Source organism: Patiria miniata, unplaced genomic scaffold (assembly GCF_015706575.1).
Source record: "Patiria miniata isolate m_02_andy unplaced genomic scaffold, ASM1570657v1 HiC_scaffold_5, whole genome shotgun sequence".
In the NCBI taxonomy this organism is placed as follows: Eukaryota; Metazoa; Echinodermata; class Asteroidea; order Valvatida; family Asterinidae; genus Patiria; species Patiria miniata.
Genome location: NW_024037072.1, coordinates 1,511,092 through 1,534,144, shown reverse-complemented (window position 1 = coordinate 1,534,144; position 23,053 = coordinate 1,511,092). Strand labels below are relative to the sequence as shown.

The window sequence follows — 23,053 nt, the reverse complement described above, 5'->3', positions numbered from 1 at the left end:
ATGACACGGAATACTTGTTTCAACAACTGTCAACAACTGTAGTACACAATATTTTTGTTAACGACCCTGCTTAGGCAAACAATATGATTTATATAATCCACTTTTTTTCAAAAGACGGGCCTTCAAAAAGACTTTGTTGAATATGTTTAACTTTTAAACTGAGGTTTTAATCGCTGATGATGTTTGAAGATATCAATTGTGATGACGATTCTTGAAATCGCATTTTTGGACGACAGAGGTTTTCGAGTCATTGCGTTTAAATGGTGATATACTTTGAACGGATTGAGCAATTTAAGTAATTTTTTTTTCATCTAAAAGTAGTCTATGAAATTGGCTTTCCAGTCATTATTATTTTTGGTGCTACATATTTTGTTTGGATTTGCCCTGTACATGTGTCTTCGATCGCACTATGATGTGATGTATCGTGGATAGTTGCCACATCATGTAGTGACGTATCATGTTTACAAAAGTCTGTGTTCTGATCTGTCACTTGTATTACTTTGTTGTGCATCGGACTATATGTCTGTTTCAAAACTGAAGTGAGATCTGACGAGTATAAACCATCTTGAGGCAATTTGTGATGTCCTATACATTTTATCCAAGAAAGATAGACTCCGAATCTGGTATTTACTCCAATGTTTGTTTACATGAGCTCATGTTCTACCTCAGCATCAAAAACTCAGCGTCCAATTTTCGAACTTGACTCTTATTTCTAAGGAGCTGGTCATGAATTAGACCATCTTCTTGCCATATACAATGGGTGATTTTATAGGTGATAAATTTGCGACAATTGTTTGTGCATTCAGTGAATAATGAATGCAACATCTTATAAAGAATTGGATAACAAACTCTTTTGAAAAAAAACTTCTGGAAATTTGAACAATATTTTTTTTAGAATATCGTTGCTGTAATTGGTGTGCTAAAAAAACCTATTGTTGCAATAGACTTTCTGTTAAGCCCCGCCCTATGGTGTTTCAACCAATCACAGCCCTGATTGACCAAGCCAATGTCCAATAAAAGTGTGACAAACGTGCACATCCGCAGGAAACACAGCTGGAACGTTCCATGTGGTGTTTGGGGATGTTGCACTTGATGCACTCGTTGCCCCTATGCCAAGTGGGCAGGGCATGTGACCACACCTGGAGCGGTCCATTGTAAACTCACCTCTCGATACCCAGACTAAGGTCCAGTCATTTTACATATATACTTTTAAGTAGTTTTCTTGTGAAATAATAACGCAAAAGCTATGCAAAATCCTTCCCGCTGATTGTCTGTAACTGCCAAAACTTTGAGTACACACCAGTGTGCTTTGGATTCGCTTGAAGTACTAAACAATTGCTTGTATAAAAACTTTAGCCTAGTTTGGGACGGTGGGTAATATGTTCCCTTAGAACACTTTTAACAGATAATCAAAGCTTTTTTTCAATTCTTTGTACATGAACTGAAACTGTTTGGCCCATCTACACAGTACACATGGCCAGTAGGTGACCAATCAATCATAACCGTATGTACTTATCTATTTTAAATGAAGAACAATGATAACAGTGATATTTCTCATTTTAAAAAGAGGCAGTTCACAACGTTATCCCGTGTTATGCCCATTTGGCCATTCAGATGCTTCACAGGATACTTCCAATATTTGGAGTCCAGATCACCAATTGATAGTTTTACAGGCAACAGTTGTAACACATAAATGCAATTTGTAGCGTTGAGGCAAATAATATGAATAATGTGAGACTGTCTAATGAATGCATTAAAAATGGTCTTCCTGTATGTACCGGTATATAACCATTAAATTACTTTCTAATCGAAACTGTAGATTTTCATTAATTTACTCAAAATGTGGTCATTTTTCTGTGACTCGCATGCCAGGTTTTATTTGCGTGTGGGTTTTCCCCCAAAATATACAGAACTCCAGTTGTTTCTATCCAGTTTCATTTTTGGCCAAATATACACCAAATGTCAAGTCTTTTGAATAGGCTATACGCGCATGTGTTCTCAACCAACATGATATGGCTTACGGTGTACTATGTACATGACATTGTTCGGTCACAGTGTTGTTTTCATGGGAGAAATTTATTGGCAGAAATCATTCAAAAGGTAGAAATATCTTCTTACAATCATGACAATTGATAATGTTTTTATGGTTAAGGTGTATGATTTTCAAATGGCATTAAAATATGCAGTTGTTTAAGAGGTGTAACGCTTTCTAGACAATAGTTATACATTTTTAATTGGTTTCAACTTAAAATTTTAGCATTAAATTGTTCTAGTGAGACAAAACGATTGTTTGTAATTTTGGAAATTAAAATGGAGAATTTAGCTGATGTTCACATTTACATACCTCTGTATGTGAAACGTAAATGCAAGAGATTTGTGTTTTGGTTGGATTCGGTTGTATTTTGAAAAGAAACAGGGCAGTAGCAAGGTACACAATGCAGTCTTCTCTAGTTGAGCATAGTTTTATTTTAAAGGTAATATACAACATTTGCTTTAGCTATAATTTTCATAAATGGATTGATTTGGGGCGTAGTATTTTATAGCAAATATTGTTACACTGACCTGTTTAAAGTTTTGTGTTCATGGATGCTGGGAAAAAAAAAATATGCATTTCTGTTAGTCTGGTTCCCTGACCATACTTCGGACGAAACAGAGCAATTTATAGACGTAGGGGAATAGTCAGGTCAGGGAACCAGACTAGCTGGCTTGCATCATCTGTTCATGGATTGTGTAACTGATTCCAAACTAAATATGGTAAAGTGGGGGCAGTATTTGAAATAAAGTCTTATTTTCCAAAGATGGTCAGCCGACCATCGTTGGAAATTGATAAAAAAATCCACTTTTCTTGAAAATGACAGCACCCCAGGTGCCATGATTTCACTGGATGCTTGAGGCTATTATTCACTTACAGTCAAGTAAGGTATTTCATGATAATTTGGTAGTTTTGTTTTTTGATGTTTGCTAATGTTGTATATTACCTTTAAGCTGACTTTTCAGTTTATCAGATACCAAGTTATTTGATGCCAGGTTGCCAGAACTCTTATTTAAAGTGTTCCTATATATGCAGCCATATGGAATTATATAATGCAACAATAAAATGTTAACATAATGTGCCTTTTTTTTAAAATACATCTTCTGTGAAGCTTCTTTGCTTGTATGGGTTGGGAGAGGGCAACATGCTACTTTTAAGTATATGAGATCTACTCCCCCAAAAAACGGACAAAGCTGATAAATTTTGTTTTCTAGATTTTGGCAGTTTTGAAATCTGGAGGTTCTCAGCTTTCAAATGATCCACCACCCCAAAACCTGACAACCCAAATGTGAGATGAACATGTGTATTGAAAAGCGAGAGGTATAAATTTCTATACTTTTTTTCCGCTAAAGTGACAAAAAAAAATCAAACTTCTTCTTGATGGACTATACTATTTTTGGAAACTGTAAATTTCAAGTTGCTGATTCGAAAAACCTCAGAAACCTCAATTTGACTTCATGTGCCCTTTGTGCAAAAAAAAAACCAACTTCCACAACTTTGTCCGGGTTTCGTGGGAGCAACAACAGCAACTGCTAGGACTCATAATGACATCAGCTCCACCTAATTCTCTACACATGTACTAAAATAATGTTCTTTCTGCAAGCAGCTTCCAAAGCAAAGCATCTTCTGAAACTGGACCAGAAGTTTAGAAAAGGGATACCTTGCAAGTCTGTGGTAATTGAATCTCTCTTACCCATGTTAGAAAAATCCTGAGGTTGTTTTTGTATAAAGCATGTTTATTTTGTATCATTTAAGAGGATTTTCTTGTTCAACTATGCATGGTGCTGGCCTAGGATTTCTACTGTCATATTTTTTTTGCATGTAAGTTGTATAAATGTGACTCTCTACATTTAATAAATACTATATTTTTAAGAATCTGGTGCCAATTTACTGTGTAAGTGAAAGGGACTACTTTTTTTTTTAATGTTTAATAGTTATTTTTGGAGCTTAAACTTGTTAAAACTACGCAGTTCCAGCGTTATGTAATGTCCGCGAAAGAGCTTTTAAGAGCACAGTGAATAAACTTGAAAGTGTTTTTGAAATCTTATACATCCATCATCTAGTAATGGTCAAGGAGATTACAGACTAGGAGTTTTGGATCATTTCTCTGAATCATTCATTAGATATCATGGTTAATTGGCTCTGTCACGGACATTACACTTCCTTTCAAAACGCTGAATTTCCCACATGTAAATGCATTTTTCCGCAAGTTTGCTTTGATGTTGAAGTGGTGTGTATGGATAAAAATTAAAGTTTTAATTTCTTAGTTTTACAATTGATAAGAGACGTTTGCTTCCTTAAAGCGATAGTAAAATTTAATATATGGGTGTATTTTCTTTTGAAGTATGCATCAAATATAAACGTAATATTGAGACATTAAAAATAATAAACTTAAAAAACGGCCAACTTTTAACCAATGAAAATATCATTAGTTTTATCTTTTATACCGGTACGTATGATTGTCATATCAGTTATGACAACCTGTAGATGAATTATTGCCAAATAATGTAAATCAAGTATGTTTACTTCTTAATGTTAGAAATGTCAAAAGTATATGCATTGTGTACGAACAAATTTATAAACTTTTAAGTCATCGGAAAAATATGCTTCCAAATACACATGTAAATGTTATATCGAATTTGCCTTTGTATTTTTGCACTAATTCTAAATCTCTCTTTCTAATGAATTTCCTATGGGGCAAGCTATAAGTTCAGATAGGTGTAGACGAACAAGTATTTGAAGCAACAAATGTTGATAATTTCCGTTGTAAGAATACTTTCAGTCATGTCAGTTGTAGAAACATTTATTATATGAATGTCAGTGCAACTTACATTTGCTGAACCTAAAAAGTAGTGCTGATAGTTTGGCCAGGAATTTAGTTGAATGCCTTTAGGTTTGTTAAATTTTCTAGTTAGCTGCGATTTCTTGGGATAGGGTTTGATAGAAAATGCCATTTTATTTATAAATAAAATAAATAGGTAACAGTGTTGGATTACAAATTGAAATACTTCATATATTCAAGAAAAGTAAACACATCGTTTTTAACATGTAATGGTTGAAATCATGTCATTTATTTCAGGGTCATTTTGTTTTATTTCCTAACCCCTTGAGCAATTTTACAAGAAAGTATCCTGAATCCGCCCAAATCCACCAATTTTGTCATGCATAAAAGTGTTGGTGTCCTGATTCCATCAGAATCCACCAGTGAGTCCATCAGAATCCACCAGTACATATACCTTGTACACACCACGGACCATTTACCAAACATATAGCCAATGAGTTAAACTGTTGAGATCCTGAATCCATCAAAGTCCCACAACTGTCCAATATGGAGGTATCCTGAATACATCATGCAGTACCGCTAGGCTTGCTGTCCTGAATCCATCAAAAATCACCCAACTTTTTCAATATGGAGGTATTCTGAATCCACCGAAATCTTCCAAAACAAGGGTGTGGATTTTGATGGATTCAGGTACGTTTTAGGGTTAAAGGTAATAAACAACGTTTGCTTTTGCTGTAATTTTCAGAAATTGATGGATTTATGGGTTAGCATTTTGTAGCAAATATTGTTACAGTGATCTGTTTAAAGTTTTGTGTTCATAGATGCTGGAAAACCAAGAAAACAAAATGCTGTTCCCTGACCCTACATGTACTACAAACGAAACGGAGCAAATTAAAGACGTCGGGGAATTGTCAGGTCAAGGAACCAGAGTAGTTGACTTGAACCCGTTCATGGATGTGTACACAATTGCAAACAAAATGTGAACTAACTAAATTTGGCAAATTGTTGACAGTAAAATCAAAAAAGTCTTCGACCATCGTCGGAAATTGATACAAAAAGTCCACTTTTCTTGAAAATGACAGCACACCAGGTGTCATGATTTCACAGGATGCTTGAGCCCGTTATTCATTTACAGTCCAATAAGGTATTTCACAATACACTTTTTTTTTGGGGGGGGGGATTAACCCCAAAATAATTTTTTATGATCCAAGTTCGACTCGAGATAATCAGAAATTCCTTTAAATTTTTTTCCCCCCTAAAGTCAAGTTTAATCCCAACAGAAAAGAAGGCAAGGGGTTCCTTATGCCATTTTATTTATACATGTACATGGAGGTTTACTTGAACCGACAACGGGCTGGTAATTTTGGTGCACTTCAAACGAACAAAAAGAATGACACTTGAACGCTTGTAAATGTAACATTTACACATCTTTTTATTACCTTTTGTACATATATGTAGAGCGCTTATTTTTTTGTAAATTTCGCATGGCTAACGTTCATCCTTATGCGACTTTTAACACGTTTCCATTGGAAGAAAGAATCATTCAAAACTTTTTAAGAAAAAAAATAAAATAAATGTCATTTTATTCACCTTGGCAATAAACCAAACCAATAAAGTCAGATATGGATTACTTTTGTAGACCTTATGCATTGACCATAAACTTTAATACCAACTCCATCAAAATCCACCCCTCGTTTTGGGGGATTTTGGCAGATAAGCCATGCGTACCAATCGGAATCCATGAAAATCCACCAGCACCAGTGGTGGATTTCAACGGATTTACCCCTGAAGCATTATGTGAAGCAGAGTGATGGAATGTGATGGACATGGTCTTGTACTTTGCGCTGGGATAGGCACAAGTAAACCTTGGTGCATTCAGTAATAAATTAAAATTAAGAGTATTCTCTGAGATACCCGCAACTTATAAGGTCCGTTCTTTCATGTGCACAGGAAAACAAAGGCTTGCCTGTCCCGAGGGGTAAAATATTCTCGACACCAATTCCAAAATTGCATCACAGTAAGATATTACATACACATGGAACCTTGGTACAATTTGAGGGAAGTCACAGCATTTTGAAGCCACTCGTACCAATCCTCCCAATTAATCGTTTTCTAAAAAGTTTGTCGGCTAGTGCAAAGTGAAAAACGTTTCGGCAACATCAGAGGTGCATTTCACTCAAGCAAATTTTCTCCCAGAAAAACACATGTGCAAACACAGCACGATGTCATATTTTGAGTCTAAAAAACACCCGTTTGCTACGGACGCTGCACTGAACTAGTTATGAGAACTAAGGAGTGTGTTCACGTGAAACATCGACAGTTGCAGTTGTTCAGAACCTGGTCAATGAAAAACTGACATGTACAGCTCGCCTGTCTGGAATCCAATTCTATTTGGGAGGATGCAATTTATGTGAGGTAATTTCAAATACACTTGAACGCAAGTGTGAAACAGTTGTAAGATACACATTCCTGATCTCATATTCGCTCTCATAGTAATCGGTTATGTACAAGCTCATACACTAACACTATCAGCTCCTTATTAGAAGATGTCCAAATGCCCTAGTAGTCATGGGCGTCGCCAGGATTTTTTCTAGAGGGGGGCCAAACATATTTTTCTCAAAAAAATTCCTGTATTTCTCAACATATTCCGAATTTCTCAATTTAAGAGGGGGGCAGGGACATTTTGCCCCCCCCCCAAAAAAAAAACTCATTAAATTTACACCACTATGACTTCGCGTCTCTTTTTCTTTTATTGTTTTCTCTTTTTTTTCTTTCTTTTTGTTTCTTTTTGTTTTGGCTTTAACAGGGGGGGGGGGGGGGGGGCCCTTGCCCCCCCCCCTCGCGACGCCCATGCTAGTAGTGAGTCCAAGAATCTCAATTGAAATCTTACAATACGAAATTAACATTCTAAAGGAAGTATTGTTATTTTTAGTATATGCTTCTCTTATTGTTTATACATGCAAGTCTAGAAAAACAAATACAGGTCTGTATTGTTACACAATAAAACTTCCCATCACATCTCTGGTAGCAATTTTTTTTTCTATATCTAATGGAACAAAACAATTAGTAAATCTAAATCTCTCTAATCACACTTTTTACAAAAATTAGATCAACAAATCGCCCAAATGAAATTTTCATTTATTTTACACTCTTCGAACACTAACCAGCCACAATCGTCTGCATGATTTCGATGGATGCAGTACTGTACAACCAAACACCATCAATTCACTGTGGTGTCCACATTTGTTCAAATAGAATAAATCTGCCAAAGGAGTACCACAGAGTGGATTTGGAAAGGGTTTGAAAATGAACAATTCAGACAAAAGGAACATCAAGAATAGAATACAATGCCCTGAGAAGGAGAATCTGCTTCATCCATTTGAAAAGGAGGGTTAATGATTATGAGGATTATTTAATCAATCTTTGTTCATACAATTATTCATCTTCCCAATTAAGCCCGGTTCATATTCGGCGCGAAAGCAAAAGCGAATCTGTGACGTCATGGCAAGTATTCGTGTTGCGAATTCGCCAAAGTTGAACACATTTCAACTCGGGCGAATTTCGTAGCGAATGTTTCACGACGTCAAATTCGCTTCGCATTGGCATGAACTGGGCTTTATGATTACTCAGCATTTTTGTCACATATAAATATCCAATCAAAAATCCCAAGGTAAATTGCCTTCCAAAATGAAAACAAATGTAGTGATTTTTCAGAAACATATCTCTGACACACGAATGTTGAGTTGAGACTAACTTCATCTACATATACATGTACTTACAACAAAACCTATAAACCCTTTTGTGTACAAATTTAATTGCCTTCATTGGAAATAATAAAACAAAGCACTATGATGTTTGAACCGGTATGAAAACATATTAGGTCATGGTCTCTAATGGGGGCCATTACAAGTCGATGTATTAGCTCACCGTACAAAAAGAGTTCAAACTGGCATGTTAAAACTTTCAATCAAAAGTAAAATGTACAAGCATTTTATTCTCACAAATTACTCTTAATATAACGATGTTCAAAAGGTGATAGACTGTTTTTGGTGTGGCCTTTTTTTATCTACTGGGAAGAATTCATCAGAAATATGTCAGGAATAATTTACTAGGACAATGTATTATTAATAGGACCAGGAACCTGAAGTTACTAGTGTTCTGCTCAGCGTGTTCATCATCCTTAACTTCTGAAACATCTGTTACCTTTACAATGTTGCGTAACAAAGTCAAACACCTCAAAACTACAGATTGCCCCATAACAGTAAGTGAGAACTGCCTCTTGCAATTCAGCGCTTCCTCCCAGCTTTCCATCCGGGAAGAATTTTCATCAATTAGACCCGAACTGCTACTTTGTTAGAGTGTTTGGAGTAAAGGAAAGTGACGGTACCCATTTTTATTCACACCTTCAGTAACGGCGAGTCCCACACAGCTGAGCTGGTTCTCTTCATGTAGCGCGGTTTCTTCTTCGCAAAGATGATGGTAAGATCTGGCGGTAGGAGAGGCCCAAACAATGTCTCCAGGTTGGGTGGTGGATGGTAATATTGCTTGATCAAACCTGCCTTCAAACCAGCTCCTAACAAAACAAGAAACGATAGACTCAAGAGTGTTAGTGACAATCACAATAATGAAGTTTATTACAGCAATGTCAATTTCTCAAGATCCAATTCGTGAGTGACTTCATCAAACATGCGCCGCACTGCTAGTTACCAGCGCCCACTGGCTAAACATGCAACTTTGCACTACTTCAAGTTCCAATGCTACTTAATGTGCAGTGGGCGTGGTTTAAACTGCAGTGATGTCACACTTACGAACCGGATTTAGAAAGTTGGTCAAGTATTGACCTATCGCCGTTTGCGAGTTAGCCACGCCCCTTAGACAACCCTATGGAGTTTTTCTACACTAAGTTTTGTTTGTCTCAGATTTTGCGCGTTCCGCGTCCATTTGTATATCATGTAATTGGACAATATCTCACAAGCTGCGTTGACGCGATTCTTATGCGATTTTACCGCGATAGGTCAATTATGCAACCTAGCCTTTAGTCAAGGCACGCAGAACACCCTCAACACACATATACAAAATTTATTTAGTACTTTTCAGAAAGGCGGTATGTTGATATGTTTGGCCGCCCATACATCAACCATATACCATCTGAAAGAGTGTTTTTCTGATTGTTCTAATGGTGCAGTTTATTCAGTGTTACCATTACAAAAATTTAAGAAAAGTGCTTCAGAAGTATCCAAGCACAATTTGAGGTATGGAGTGCCATTTGGTCATGTGGTGAAATGGCTTGCAGTTCGATAAATGGGACCAGATGAACAAACAGGCATAACTTTCTTATATTTACACATATGGACTTCATTTTTACATCACATAAAAGAGTAAGGTTCAAGGAACAAACTTTACACACAACACCTATGATTTTAATCACTCCTTGGCAGCTAAAATCTGGGTTGAAAAAAGTGAGTTTTCGACTTGTGGTCATTTTGTTCACACTCTAGTGATTTCCGCATGACTGAGCAAACAATTTGGTCCTGGGGAGAGCCAAGTCAATAAACAATGTGGTAATGAAAGGGTTAAATATCAACAACTAATCTGCTTCAATAAACAGGATTTTTCTAGTGTTTGTAACCAGAAAGTTACAGTACGCTCATTCACTCAACAGCAATGCCTATTAATCACTGTGATTGGAGCACAATGAAAGTTGGTGATAGCTAGACTCACCTTGAGCCCAAGATGGTATCGTCTTCTTAGGATGGTCGTCTTCATCCGTGGAATCACCGCTATCCAAGTCATCAATGTTGTAGTTCTCAGATGTGGAAGGCAACGGTACTCTACCCAAAAAAAAAAGACTATCAAGTTTCACCTGTAAATACACTATAGCTTTACCTTACAAACCTACTGTGGACATTCCTTTGTATTCGAGGAGTTAAGAAAAATCGAAGGCAAACATCATTTTACTCGCACTGTGAACACTCTTCAACCCAATTCTTTTTATCATGATTTCCGTGAGTGTTCCTCTTCATTTTACGACAAATAAACCTAACCCGAAAATGCCTCTAAATCTGTTTTCCAGAGAGGGGGAACCTAGTGTGGACGTGTGCAAGTCCACAAAGCGTTCATGCTTCCTGCATCCTGTGGACCTCTTTTGTTCACAGGTCCACAGAGAGTATGTAAGGTTAGAGCATGTACACTCTTGATTATTGTTATTGTATTATAATCCGTTTCTATCAGCATCTTGATTCATGGCAACGTGCGTTGGGAGGTAGCAGTTCTCCGTTCTCTGGCTTTTAGTTTCATGCTCCATCTTCATGATTTTAGTTCCCCCGACTCAACAGACATCATTACAACATTGGTCCACTTTCTGCTATAGAGACACCACATTGTCTAACAAAAGGTTAGCGGTTGCAGTGTTGCCATGGGATTTCAACGTACACGTAGTAGTGTTCTTATGAGTATTGGGCTTTTAGGAAGGCAGAGACAAAGTCAGGATTTTGTAAACTCCCATAGGTCCTTGGTGAATCTGTAATCACAGTAGTATTGAAATATGAGCTGCATATATTCAGGCAGGTGTTATGGGAAACAGGGCGTGGTTGATGGGTGTAGTTGGAGGGTGTGGTTGATGGGTGGTTAGAGGGTGTGGTTGGAGGGTGTGGTTGATAGGTGTGGTTGATGGGTGTGGTTGGAGGGTGTGGTTGATAGGTGTGGTTGATGGGTGTGGTTGGAGGGTGTGGTTGATAGGTGTGGTTGATGGGTGTGGTTGGAGGGTGTGGTTGATAGGTGTGGTTGATGGGTGTGGTTAGAGGGTGTGGTTGATGGGTGTGGTTGGAGGGTGTGGTTGATAGGTGTGGTTGGTGGGTGTGGCAGCAGTTAGCAACAATCACAGGCAATGCACACCTCTGTGGGGTCATATCATAGCTCTTAGGTGAGCCATCTTTAGTGACGGTGGTATTTAGACATGAGCTGCTGGTATTCATGCAGGCGCTGGTGTTGTGTTTCAAGATGGATGCCTTCAATCTCTCATGTTCGGCTTGCTCCTGCTGTTTTTCTCTGAGGTCACGTTCCTTCTGCATGATATCTGCAAGGTGTTTCTGATCCTAACAAGCAGAGAAAAAATGTTGCTGTGAAACTTATATTAAACCTCTTTTAATATAACAGCTTAATTCAGAAAGAGGTTCAAGTTCTTTTTTGATGTTGATTTTTGAAGCACAATCAGCATGAAAAAAGTAGTAGCTTCACAAGTAGAAGACAAACGAAAGGAATCCAAAACTAAACAAGATATCCAAAACTAAACAAGATTTGCTTTCCGTAAACATGTCACAAATAAGCAATCTCATGGATTGGTATGTTACAAGTGCATCAACTATGTCAACGCAATTAAGCCACATACGAAAAGTTCATATTTGTGTATAAATGTAGCGATATCAGCCATTTCTTACCTGTTGTCTCTCTTTTTCTCGAGCTAACCTCTCGGCCTCGATACGTCTTTCTTTCTCCACGGCTTCCTCTCTTGCCCGTCTCTCTTGCTCTCGTTTACGTTCCAGTTCTTCCTTCTTTTCGCGCTCTCTGTATCGCAGAGAAAATGAAAACTGTTGGATTCTTTGTTGTTTCACAAGTTGTCTTGTTTTACAGTTGTCATGCTATAATGCATCTATATCAAATCTTTCTTTTGACTTTTTCTATTTACCCCATCAGTTGTATTCTCATTTTTCTTACGTGTAACGCAAGTTCGCAAAGATAATATTTCAATTTCTATTGGGCTACGTGAAAACAGTGGACACACTGCTTACAGCTGACCTAAACAGTAAGGTTGAATATAATATTGCACATGAGGCTGAAAAGGCAGCAGAGCAATTGTGATTAATTTAGTTTTCCATCTTAATTTTTTTTTTTATTATTGATGCTCCTTTTCATATTTCATATATTTGGCTTGCCTTTTTTAGTAGGAGTTTTCCTTACATTCTCCTTAGGCTACATAATTTATTTGAATGACCTTTCATCATAATTTTTTTCAGCAGATATGTTCAAATAATTTTCTTTTCGTTTAGTGAGTTTTCTCTAGTATTATTTTTTGGTATTTAAGATGTTTTCCTCTTTAGTAGTTCCTTTTTTAAAACTGTTTTCTTCGCATGACGATATTTTTATGTGAAGTATGTCTTAAACCGGCAGATTGTCATGACAACTTCTTCTTTTCAATGATAAACCAATTCAATTCAATTTAAAACCAATTCAATTCAATTTAAAACCAATTCAATTCAATTTAAAAAAAAAGGGGGTTCCTTGCTTTTAACTAAAGGTTGACTGAACATAATTATCAGTCAAATAGTTTTGCCAAGTAGGAACAAGTTATTGCCCAATTGGTTCTCCCCTCATTTCTGATCGGCAAGTAACTACCATTGGCAGAACGCGACCCCAAGTAACCATTAGCTTAAGGCCTTTTCAGACTGCCGTCTCGCCTACCCATGTTGATATCAACACAGGTCCGCCGTAAGCAGAACAGGGTCCCATGGCACAGGGGTATGCAATGCTTACCGTTCACACTTACACAGGTGTCTACTCGGATCAGGTGTAGATTTGAGATTTTCTACCCAGGTAGAGCCTCTCTACCCTGGTCCCTACCACAGTAGGATTTTATCCGTACAAACACTGGACTCGTGTTGAAGCCGTGTTGACTTCTTGCTAGTGTGAAAGGAGTTCCTGAAATCTCCGTGTTGGAACCGGGTCAAACACGGAGATTGTGGACAGTTTGAAAGGCCCTTTAGTTTCAATCCAACTCACCGTTCGTCCTTGAGTAGTTGCATCTCTCGTTCCTTGGCTAGTTCTGCCTCCCTTCGTCTCTGTAACTCCTCTTGTCTCTGTCTCTCCATCTCAGCTCGACGTTGCTCCTGCAGACGTCTTGTTTCATCAATACGACGCTGTCTCTCTTGCTCTTCATACTCCTTCTTACGCTGTATCATCTCCAGATGCTGTCTCTGTTCTTCCTCCTGCCAAACAACAAATACCATTATTACGTCAAAGTACTTCGCTAGTCGCTACGGCTTGCAATTACACATGCTCCAATGGAAGCAACTGGATCCACTTCCCACAGAGACAGGTATTATCGCTGACCAAAACTTATCAAACATTATCGCTTGCAATGTTTAATAGCGTAAACAAAAAGCATTTCTCTTTTTTGACTTCACATTTTGGGTCAAGCATGCCTCCTTGCTAAGTGCCGTAATGGAAGTTTTAGGAAGACATCAACCAAGCATCAAGTTCTATGTTAAAAAAAAAGTTAGAAAAAAAATTAAAAATTCATTATTTATTTCAATTCAACGCAACTCTCAAGCCTGACTATTTCTCAATCCACTCCTTTTTGCCCCATTTCATGTGGGTCTCTAGATCCTGAAATACAATCAATTAAATGAAAGGGTGTAAATTTTAGTTGGTGTGATGTCACAAACTTCAGTGCCTGTTCAATGCTCAACCCAGATTCAGCATGTCCAGGTGAGAGTGGCCCAAGTAAAATGCACACCCTTTCACTTAATAGATTGTATTTCTGGATCTAGGGACCCAAATGGAATGTGGTAAAAAGGAGTGGATTGAGAAATAGTCAGACTTTAATGAAATATATAGTTTCAGCGAAGAAAAAAAAATCATTAAACAGTTTCAATCATTTGTTTTCTGAATGTTGCACTTTTTTGGGGCACAGTCTGTACATGTGTATTTTGAACACTGTTAAACATGATAAAATAATCAGATGTCAATGCGGCATGACAAACGACGTAAGCCATCATACATATCCTACCTGTTCTTGCATCTTGATCATCCTAGCTTGTTCTTCTTGTCTTCGTCTTTCTTCAGCCTCTGCTTTCTTCTTGTTCTGCATCTGTTTCCTCATGATCTCCTCCTGCTTCTTATCCTCAATCTTCCTGGTCGTCTGCTTGCTCATCTGTTGTTGCTTCTGTTCCATCTCTAGTCGTTTCTGCTGCTGAATGGCTGCGCGGCGTTCGCGGGCCTCCGTCACCTTCTTGATTCTCTCCTCGCGTTTTCTAAAGGTGAATATTCATCAATGTTTTATACTGAATGTTCCAGTACCATGACCATGTACAGTACACAGTTCACATCATAACTGCTAACGGTGTACGCTTACATAGTGTGAATATATTGGAGAAAACGCTGACTATGCAAGACTTGTTTCAGAGATGTCAATCAAGCAATAAAAAAACCCACATAACACAAGGCAACTGCTGAAAGTGTCCAGGTCAACACATCAAGTTGAAAACACTCAAACAGTTTTCTTATCCCAAGCGACAAATTGGTGTGATTTTTTTTTCAAAGAAAAAAAAATTACTTCAACCTAGGCAAGTGCAGACGATAATAATAAACCATATTTGGCCTTCAATGAATAAAGTATGACCTACTTTTTCTGCAATTCTCTTTGCTTTTGCTTTTCAGCTTCCAGCTTCCGTCGGATCTCTTCGTCTCGTTTCTGCTTATTCAGAATATTCTTCTTGATTTCCTGCTGACGCTCCTGAGGCGAAAAAAAATTATTGATTGAAGGTTGTAAATTAACAATATTAAACGTTTTACAGAAACATGAATTTAAATTAACTAACTCAAATAGAGAAACTACAACAGACTTCTACAACTGATGACATAACTTTTATTTTAACTTTTTACTTAACACCCGACCTCTCAACAATCAAATTTTCGTTCAAGATCTTACGTACAGATGGCAAAAGAAGGCCAAGTTAAAAAATATAATAGTTTCTTGTCTGGGCTTTTTGTGAAAAAAAAATGAAGGAGGTGGGCGCTTTTTCCCCCCAAGATTTTTCAAGATGCTGGATGGATTCTTCCATTTTCTCGACTCTTTTACCGATACAAAATTGTGTCCAAAGGAGCCATTACCCGTTCAACATAGCTACAATTTTGTAAGAAACAAATAAAAAGACAAGATATCGACGATATACATACAAAAACAATTGTAATGTATGAAAAAAAACTGACGGACAAAATAAATGAACAAAATTAGTTTTCACTGAAAGCTGGAAAGTAGCCAAGAGGTAAAGGAAAGGGTTCTCACAGTTGCTGTTTGCTTCTGTGGTGTGTTTCTCTTGATGAATGAAGATACCATTCCATGGAGATTGCTGATGTATTTGGATTCCTTCTTACCAGACGATAGAAATGTTGCTCTGGGTCGCACAACCTGGCAAAAACAAGACATCTGATAAACCAAAGTTTTCCTACAAAACCTCACATAGTCGGGCACAAATGCTAGATTGCATATAACAGGCATGCAACTGGGAATTTAGAAAAGACGAGGAAATTCCTAACCACACAAGACTTTGTACAGTGTTTTTCAATTTGTAATGGCATTTATGAGAAGTAACAAACGAGGATATCAGCAGATCTGAGGAAAAGTTGCATGCCTGATATAACAAGCATTTCATCTGTTCCCATTCGGTTCAATAAATTACACAAATTACAGGAACCTTCCTCACTCTTGCAAAATCCAACACCATATGGTAAACTCTACACCCAAACTGTTGGACTCTGATTATGGTGGTATGCCTGACCCAATGTAAAGCATAATCAGTTTTTACTAATGCAGTACCCACTCCAACAGAATCAAACACAACATGCAGTTGGATTTTGAAGGGTTGGGGTGGTTTGGGTTAATGCATACGAACTATGAACCGCAAAACATACATTGTTATGGCACAAAGTTGTGAATTGAATTCTTTCAGGTTTTGTGTGTGGAATTGCTTTTACCTGGTTTGGCGGGCATTCCGGTGAAGGTGTCTTGCTAACAATATCTTCATCGGAAGAACTGCGGAGATGAATGGAACTATTGTTAAGAATCATGTATCAATATAGCAATGACATTATTGACATATATTACACACCAAGCTCAGGCAAGAATTTTTCAAGCTGTTTGTGCAAATTTTAATGTCCGACTCCATGTGCGATACTGACCAACAAGTTGGTTTGATGTATCAAAGAGAATGATTTGGAAACTAATTCAGATTCAGAAAGATATCCACAAGGAATAAAAAATTAACACTGATGTCTTAAAAGGATCCACGTCCTCTCAAAATTTCTTCAGACCCTACATACATGTTATCCCAAGTATTGCAGATGCTGTCATCAATGTCGAATCTGTAGATGGGCAATTCAAGTGATAAATGTAACGCCCATGACAGAGCTGTTTTTAAATCTAATACATCCGCCATCTAGTAATGATCAAGGAGATTACAGACTAGGAGTTTTGGGTATTTCCCTGAATCATTCACCCTAACCCTCCAGGGTATTCTGGCTAGAAACCCTGCTAAATGCAGCAACATGTAACGTTTGTCAAAATGACAAGCCTGCCAAGATTCATCAGATCAAAAACATCAAGGCCAAAATGCCTGAGAGCCTGCAGTCACCAACTGCTGCATGATACAATCGTGGCATTGTTCAATGGGACTAGCTCTCATTGTTTCGGAATTGGTATTTTATGCAATGGTGATAGCTCAATGCATTAAGGTCCCACAGACTTTCACACCTGATGCACTGTGTTACGGCAGGGTTAGGGTTAATTAGATATCATGGTGAATTGGCTCCATCATGGACATTACACTTCTTTTCATAAGCAAGAATAAACTTTGTGTTAAGTCTAGCAGTGTTGAGTTTTGGTTGCCAAAACAAAATGTTTAAGGTGTTAGAAGTAACTTCCAAGATATGAAATATGTCCTTGATTGATCAGACCTTACCACGAAGTATCATGAGCATTGTCGTCTGGTGTAGATTCCATTGACTTTGGAGTATCTGAGGATGTGTCTTGCTTCTCGGGAGATGATTCCTGTTGTTTCCCTGCAAGCCTTGAGGCAGCCCTAGTAATCCGCTGTGTTTCTTGGTTGATGGTTAGTGGATGTGTTGACACGCTGGTAGAATATCAACAATAGACAACATGATCAACAAAATAAGATAAGTCTAATTCAAAGGTTCCATTACTCACGTGTGGTCTATGACACCATGTCATATCTATGTGTATGTGTATCCAGAAAAGTATTTACTTGTATAAATTCTGTTACCCTGATTGTCAATTTACCACAAATTTAGGCAACATCAATACCCACAAAAGAAATAACCGAATTCTCAAATTACCTCTTTGGGGTTGTGGTTTTCTCTTCCTTGGGAGAATTTGTAGCATCTTCTTCATGAAGCACCTCCTCCATGACAACATCTTGGGCATCATCTTCACTGTTCTCTTGAAGGACCTGCTCCATGGTAGCTCGTCTCATACTGGCCCTGGTACTGGCTCGGGTACTACGCAGAGATTGGCGTACGGACTTCCTGATGGAGGTTCTATGCTGGTACACAGAAGATCGCTTCTTAGAGCGACTGACTGCGATTGACGAGCGTCGTGTAGACTGAGACAGATTCTTGCGGAGACTCTGACGAGTCATGCGCCCTCTTGATGTAGATTGGTTGAGACTATCGCAAGTGATGTCATTGTGATCCAGGCTATCTTCTGTTATATTATGTTGGTCAAGACTGTCGGTGGTCATATCGCCTTGACTTGGACTCACTTCTCTTGGCTGTTTGGTGTCGTTTTCAGGTGTTTTTATCTTGTTGAGACTGTCCTCTGCAATGCTAAATTGATCAAGGCTATCTTCAACTATGCTCAGTTGCTCTCCTTCCATCTTCACGTCATCTGCAACTTCAGGTACGGAATCTTGTGGCTGCTCAACATCTTGAGATTCACTGACATGTGGTTCCTTTGAGTCCGTTTTGTCTTCATCTTTGATAGGCGTCACTTCATTACTCTTCACAGTTTCAGGAATTGAATTCTGGATGGTAGGACTAGATTTGGGTGAAGGTTGCTTTTGTATCTTCTCTGGGCTTTCCTCTTTCTTTAATTCAGGAACTTTCTCATCAATCTGACTGACAAAAACTTCATCATCAGTTTTCTCTTCCGATGTACCCTCCTGTTTATTCTGAGACTTTCTTGCCACTTCTTCCTCCACCCTCTTCTTCTGCTGTATCTTCTTCACCGGAACCAGTTGCTTGGGCTTCTGGACTGTCTCTCTCAAAACTCGCTGATGTTTTGGAGACTGGAACTCATCATCGGAGCTGGATACCACGTCTGCTATTAGGTGCTCGTGATGGCTGATGAGACGTTTGACGTGGTCTTTGTACCTTGAAGCAGCATTGTTGCGCTTTGGCCGTCCCGTTTTTGTCGTTGTCGTTACAGCAGACTCAGGTCTGGTCACTGTTTCTTGAACTTGTTCTGCTTCCTTCTTGACAGGGGTTGATGAAGAAGCCGTCTCTGTGACTGACTGTGACTTGTTAACTGTTTCACACTCATCAGAGGAGGTGCTATCCGAAACAGTAGAGACCGCTTCGCCACTGTTCAGTCGCAATTTCTTTGATTCCTGTTTGGTTTTTGAGACAGCATTTCGTTTGATACTTGAAAGACTGGATCGATCTTTAGCTTTGATACTTTTGACGCCATCTACAAGATCTGCAGGTGCCACTTCATGGGTGCCTTCCTCAGTGTCCTTTGGTGTCTCCGCAGTCGTGATCACCCCTGAATCTGTGCTTCGTTTAGGCTCGTCTTTCACAGCAGCTTTCTCAGCAACATCGACATCCTCTGAGCAACTGCTTGTATCAGATGAACTGAAACCCTGCATTGCTTCAACATTGTTTTCGCACATCTGGACTTTCTTTGAGGTACGCGATCGAGATCGGCCATTTTGGGTCATGACTGTTGATCGGGCCGAGGCACGGGCACTTCTCCTGACCGGTGCGATTGACTGACGAGATTGACGTGTCTTACCAACAATAGATGCTCTGCTGCTTCTGTTGTAGGACAGAGAGATAAAAAATATGACAAATTAAAAAAAATACCCAAATACATTTTCTAATTACAAATGTTCGATGGCTTTAGCCAATTCAATTTAAAATTGGATTTTTTTTTTTTTTTTTACATATCTAATAACCCCAACCGCCCTGAATCCTTCAAAATCCTCTTTACCAAAGTGGAGAAATGTGGAAGATGGATGGCAAAAGTGCGTTACTGATTTCATAGGATGTACTTTGTCAAGGTCTTGGGCTGGACCTTGTGTTGTTTTTGCTAAGCCATGCATAAATATAGGCCTGGATTATGCTTGAAATCCTCCGTACTGCTCCAGGATGTCACTGGCCAAGCCTCAACATATTGACAGTCACTGCCGCAGGATTTTGCAGGATTTAGGCAGTAGTCACCCCTCCGTGGACCATATCGAAGAAATGAAGCAATTTGCAGGATTGAGGCTATTTTTCCATGAGGCCAATTGGAGGATTTTGCAGGATTGAGGCTACATCCTGGCAAAAGGCCTAGGGAGTTGTACTTCAAATCCTTCCGACATCCTATCCCCAGCTTTTAACTAGTTTGATGGAATCTGGACATGACACTGAGGTTCCACAATTTGTTTTCATTCTTCATATAAATCAATCTTGGGTTTTGCAAAAACAATTCTTAATGTAGCAAAAAATTTTCATTGGGTTTTGAGTACATGATGAACTCTAAGTAATTCTAAACCTAACCCTCCAACTTATCTTTATAAGAGAAAATATTCTACTATAGTCCATGGCTGACCTTTTTCTTCTAACTGGCGGTTGATTCTCAGTTTCTTCATCGTGTATGGCTGATACCCTTCGAATTCGCTGGCGTTTTCTCCTCATGGCCGGGGTCTTAGGAAAGATAGCCATTTCCTCTCTGTTTGCCAAATGTAAAGAAAAAAGAAAAAGTCAATCAGAAGGGCTTCACTTTTAATTTTAAGTTACAAAGACAACGTCCTTTACGACATCATCGCATGAAATGTGAGTTGTGTGATGTCACATTAAAGGTGCATTTTCTAAGGCCTATAGCTGTATCTACATGTATATCTTGGGTGTGCAAACTATCAATCTATAACATGACTTAAACATGTATTAACAAAATGCCGAACCAGCCATGTGTTTGTCCACAAACATATTCTTCTAGCTGTACTTGCACTTATACCTGTGGCATAATGACTTCTAGGCTGTTGTCATATCTTACCTTCCAAACTGTTTCTTTGCGTCTTCCAACACTTCTTGTAGCCATGTCATATTCTCCTCAAACGCTTCATCAAAGCTCTTGATCTTCGCGGTGGTGGCCAGATGAAGGGAGAATCCTGGCAGTTCCCCCATTGTCATTGTAGTTGGTGCTGACATTATCACATGGGAAATAAGGCTGAAAACAAAATCAGACAAAGTATGTTAGTGGCACTATGGACTGTGCAAGAACTGTACCGATGGCGTCTTCGTATGAGCTTCATGAGCCATCAGCAATAATGCGTTCAAGATTGCCTCCAGGTGGTCTTCTCAGTTCTTCAACCCTGAACTAGTTGAAGATGGATCCACAAGCAACTAGAACATATGTACATGTAGTTGGCCCACAGGCTTGTATGGTGATATGAGGTGTTGCATGTATTGGGGTGCTTTCCCGTTGATAAACTGACCTCAACACAGCCGACGTCATCATTTTTATTCATCTTTTTTTAGTCGTATTCTCAAAGCAAAGGATCGACGTAAAACCAAACAAAACTGACAAAAATATGGGGAAAAAGCCGTACACCAGCCAATTCGTACGCGGGACGAAATTAGCTAATTTAAATTGAACGCTATACCGTTGCCAGATTGGACGGAGTCGAGAATCATCGACCACATTACAATTTTATCAGCACTTTACTACTAGTTTTTCAGTTAAATAATTTTAGAATTGGGAAAATTTGTCAAGACATCAACCACCTGTAGGCCAACATGATCGCCAAAAATTTACCCCAAACTGAGTACGAGTTGTCCTGTGACGAGTTGGTAGCGTACGAGTTGGTTCACCACATGTTCGCGTGTGTTCCTTCCTCCATGGCTTATGCGACAAGTTGCCATAGTCGATAGAGGGTAGGATTTTGCACCGCGAGGTTACGGGTTCGCATCTCAGTTTTGCACTCATTTTTTTTTCCTTTTCTAACCTGAGGCTTTTGAGGATTTTTTTTAAAAGGGAAATAAAGTCCGAATTTCATAACGTTCAAATTCACTTTTTTCCTTCTAATTTTATATTTTCTTCTCATGTTTTTATAAAAGTTGCAGTACTACCGTAACGATAGAAAATGGGAAATGCGTTACGGCTGCCGTAACCATAGCCACTGCGTAAAAAAAAAAATGTAGGCTAATACTAGTGCTGCCTTTCTCAGATGTCTAATTTTCGTGAAATTTTATGTTTTTATGAAATTTTGATATGCAAACGTGTACAAACGAATCTGGAAATTTCACGAAAAATAAACATCTGAAAAAGGCAGCACTTTCTGATTTAAATATAGCGTAGTCCAGTAAATTGGCCACTTTTATGGGGCTACGTTGTGTAATGCATTGAAGACGTCGTCCAACCTGGGCTAGCAGTGCAGTTGCCCACCGCACTGTCATGACTGTTCTGCCGGTGCACCCTGCCGGCCGCCTGCGAGCTGCACGCAATGGCGTTGCCCCCCATTATCTCATAGTAGGCCTACTACTACTAGGCCTACACACATTTGGCCTCAACGACAACGAAAGCGGTCCAGAGATCACATCGCCATGGCCATTTTATCCAATTTCACGCCCAATAAATATGTAATTTTCTTTAAATAGGCACTTCTTTATACTAAATCCATGTATCTTTATCATAAATATTTTCAAAACCTTTAATTTGGCTAAAAACGTACCTGCAATTTTCGCGACGAAATGTAACACGGCGACCACAATATCTTACCATTCAAATTTAGTGGGTAGCCATTGACCAATCACAACGCGGTATGTCTATGACGTGCACGACTTTTTATAACGCACGTGCAGTTGGTGTTACGTATGGGCGCCACACAAAAAGAAAATTATGTTTCCGTTGAAATGCACGCAATGACCAAATTTTTTTTAGGGGGTGAAAGGTTGTTGTACAGTTCCGACTTAGTTCCTTCCTTCATGGATATACAACATAATTGTTTCAGCAATTCGTTCCTTTCATTGTTCCAAAAATCAAAAGCTGAATCTTGGAATATTCAGCTTAATAATGATGAGCTTTTGATGATGGCATTACACACGAATGTCACGGGTTACCAATCAGAATAGTCTTGGCTCAAGATTCTAGTGGGCCTGGTTGCGGATCAACCGTTTTGGTGGAGAATCCAGCTAGATGTAGATAGATTGTACAGCTCTGATATAGATGTAGAAGACGTCAGTGG

At 38.7% G+C, this 23,053-nt stretch overlaps 1 protein-coding gene across 4 annotated transcripts; it reads right to left on the bottom strand.

The window, feature by feature from the left end:
• Nucleotides 1-7,918: 7,918 nt before the first annotated feature.
• Nucleotides 7,919-22,953, bottom strand: LOC119740997 (inner centromere protein A-like). Of its 4 annotated transcripts, none has more exons than XM_038216551.1 (14): nt 22,929-22,953; nt 20,863-21,036; nt 20,419-20,538; nt 17,943-19,640; nt 17,549-17,719; nt 16,566-16,623; nt 15,877-15,999; nt 15,215-15,324; nt 14,599-14,842; nt 13,590-13,795; nt 12,251-12,377; nt 11,709-11,908; nt 10,536-10,645; nt 7,919-9,387 (listed from the first exon to the last, which is right to left on the bottom strand). In XM_038216551.1, exons 2-14 carry the CDS (start codon nt 21,015-21,017, stop codon nt 9,212-9,214), a joined length of 3,498 nt encoding a protein of 1,165 aa, XP_038072479.1. In that variant the 5' UTR covers nt 21,018-21,036; nt 22,929-22,953; the 3' UTR covers nt 7,919-9,211. The 4 variants fall into 4 exon arrangements, with proteins under 4 accessions (XP_038072479.1, XP_038072477.1, XP_038072478.1 ...); XM_038216549.1 differs by lacking the exon at nt 22,929-22,953 and adding an exon at nt 22,541-22,682; XM_038216550.1 differs by lacking the exon at nt 22,929-22,953 and adding an exon at nt 22,588-22,612.
• Nucleotides 22,954-23,053: the final 100 nt, after the last annotated feature.